Below are 2,275 nucleotides of genomic sequence, written 5' to 3'. Positions count from 1 at the left end.
CATCAGGTTGATTTTGGATATCACAGTAGTCTGAACCTTTGTCACAGCAGGATGAGGAGAATGAGGTGGCAGTGGTGGCTGATTTTGAGCAACCACCAGAGCTTTCACAAGTGCAGTGAGTCTTTCCATACCGGTACTGAGAGTAACAACTTCTCCCCTTAGTTCTCTATTCTCTTGTTCCAAGTTCTCCATCTTCTTTTTGGAATTAGCACGAGTGTTATAGGGGTGCAACAACTTTCCTTTAGAAGATCAAGAAAAAGGATATGACTCAGAAAAATAACATGGGATGCAAGAATATGATGCAAATGATGCATGGTATGCAACGAAAATGTTTATTAATAGTTTTTTTCAAATGACCAAATTCCCAAGGAACTTCAACATTTTTAATTTGCAAACATTAAATAAAGAACACATTTTGCAATAACTGAATAACAATCTAATTTCATTAATTTTGGAAGGATATCAATCAAAGTACAAATTTCAATAATCCTACAAAATAAATAAGAAAGCTAGCTCCTAAAGCCCTAAGGAACTACATCAGAGGAGGAACCAACAGTAGACCATAACATATTTTCTAACTTTCCGATCTTTTCTTTATACTCTTCCTTCATCTTCCTTTTTCCTAACATTATGTTGTCTATAATACTCTTCCAAACACCAGAGGTAGCAGGAACATTAGAATAATCAGCAGGTAGAATAGGGCTAGAAGAAAATAAATCCACTTGCGCCTTCCTCTTCTTGTTGGAAGAGTCTTCTTCATCCCTATGCTTCAGTAGCTTTTGAATCTCTGAATTCTCGAACTCAACAATCTGATACTTGTTCTTCCAAGCATCTCTCTCTTGTTGCATCTTGTTCAAAGCAATTTGAAGTTTCTCAACACCAGTAAGAAAAACAAGAGTAGGACATTTATCAGTCATAGGCAAAGGCTCTTGGCGAGGATACAACATCTTAAGATCAAGGGCTCTAGCTTGGACCCATTGAAGATAGGGTTCCAAGGAGAAACAACATTTCCTTCCTAATTCTTCTCTTCCCTTCCTACGGATATTATACCAAGCACAAACAATCTTCTCCTTGAAAGCTCTATTATCTTCATTTTCCTTGAGATAGAAAGTACTCAATTGAATGTTGTTTGGTTTACCCCTCATAGCATACCCAAACTGACGACGCGCCAAAACTGGGTTGTAGTTAATGCCTCCCTTTGTACCAAGAAGGGGTACATTGGGAAAATCACCACAACTATCAATAATCATCACCCCATCATAAACACAATTATACCATACAATATCAGAGTGAGTAAGAGCCATGATTTTCTGTGACCACCTTAATCCATTCTCGAGATCCCAAAAGGAAGCAGGTTGTGGCAAGTGAGAAATAAACCACTTGTACAACAAAGGCGTGCAACAAATAATCATCCCCCCACTCTTCAAAGTCATATGGTTAATAGAATAACAAGTGTCTCCAAGAAGGGTTAGAACTGGATTCCCAATCAAGAATATCTTTATGGCATTAATGTCAACGGAGTTATCAAGATTGGGGAGCAAAACCAATCCATAAATGAGCAGAGCGAAGATAGCCTCAAATGCGTCCACACTCCTCATACCAACAAAATAGTGAGCTCTTCCTATCAAGAACTTGGCAGGAATCCCTTGAATACCACTCTTAGAAGTCATATAAGCTTCAATCTCGGATTTCTTCAAATGAACAGCTTTGGCAATATCAAGAGGCTTTGGATCTTCTTCTAAACCAGAAAATATAATCTTATTAGAAATAGGCAAAATGACCAAATAAGAATACTCCTCCAATTTGGGAATAAGCTGATAATCTGGGAAAGGTTAGCAATGATACCTAGAATCATAAAACTGGACCAAAGTGTTAAGGAGCCCATCTTCCATCTTAGTACCCAAAACAGACAAAAGCTTTCCATATCGGTCTTGGAAGTCCTCAGTACTAGTAACTAAAGATGCCAACTTTCTCAAGTCCTCTAACTTATGAGTCCTGAAAGTGTACTTCTAAGTGCTTCTCCTTCTAAAATCAATGGTCAAAGTATCTATAATGTTTGAAAAAATAATTCTTAAGTTCCTTGAAAAATTGGTCAAAAAGCATATTCATGTATGCATGGATGCATGAATGCAACACATCACAACAAGATCACAATCAGGGGAGATTCAAAGGTTCGATGTCACGAGCATGGAGCCATGGGTCTAACCATCCCAAAGGTGAGTACTAAGGTTTTCAACATCTGAACAAGAACCGGGTTCTACAAAAGTTCCCAGAG

General features: G+C 38.0%; 1 protein-coding gene across 1 annotated transcript; it reads right to left on the bottom strand.

Moving 5' to 3' along the window:
- Positions 1-524: 524 nt before the first annotated feature.
- Positions 525-1,924, bottom strand: LOC127095586 (uncharacterized). The gene is made up of 2 exons (XM_051034257.1): positions 1,912-1,924; positions 525-1,822 (listed from the first exon to the last, which is right to left on the bottom strand). The coding sequence occupies exons 1-2, from the start codon at positions 1,922-1,924 to the stop codon at positions 525-527; spliced, it is 1,311 nt and encodes a 436-aa protein (XP_050890214.1).
- Positions 1,925-2,275: the final 351 nt, after the last annotated feature.

The sequence above is a fragment of the Lathyrus oleraceus genome, chromosome 6 (assembly GCF_024323335.1).
Source record: "Lathyrus oleraceus cultivar Zhongwan6 chromosome 6, CAAS_Psat_ZW6_1.0, whole genome shotgun sequence".
Taxonomy (NCBI): Eukaryota; Viridiplantae; Streptophyta; class Magnoliopsida; order Fabales; family Fabaceae; genus Lathyrus; species Lathyrus oleraceus.
This window is presented reverse-complemented; position numbering and strand designations above follow the sequence as displayed.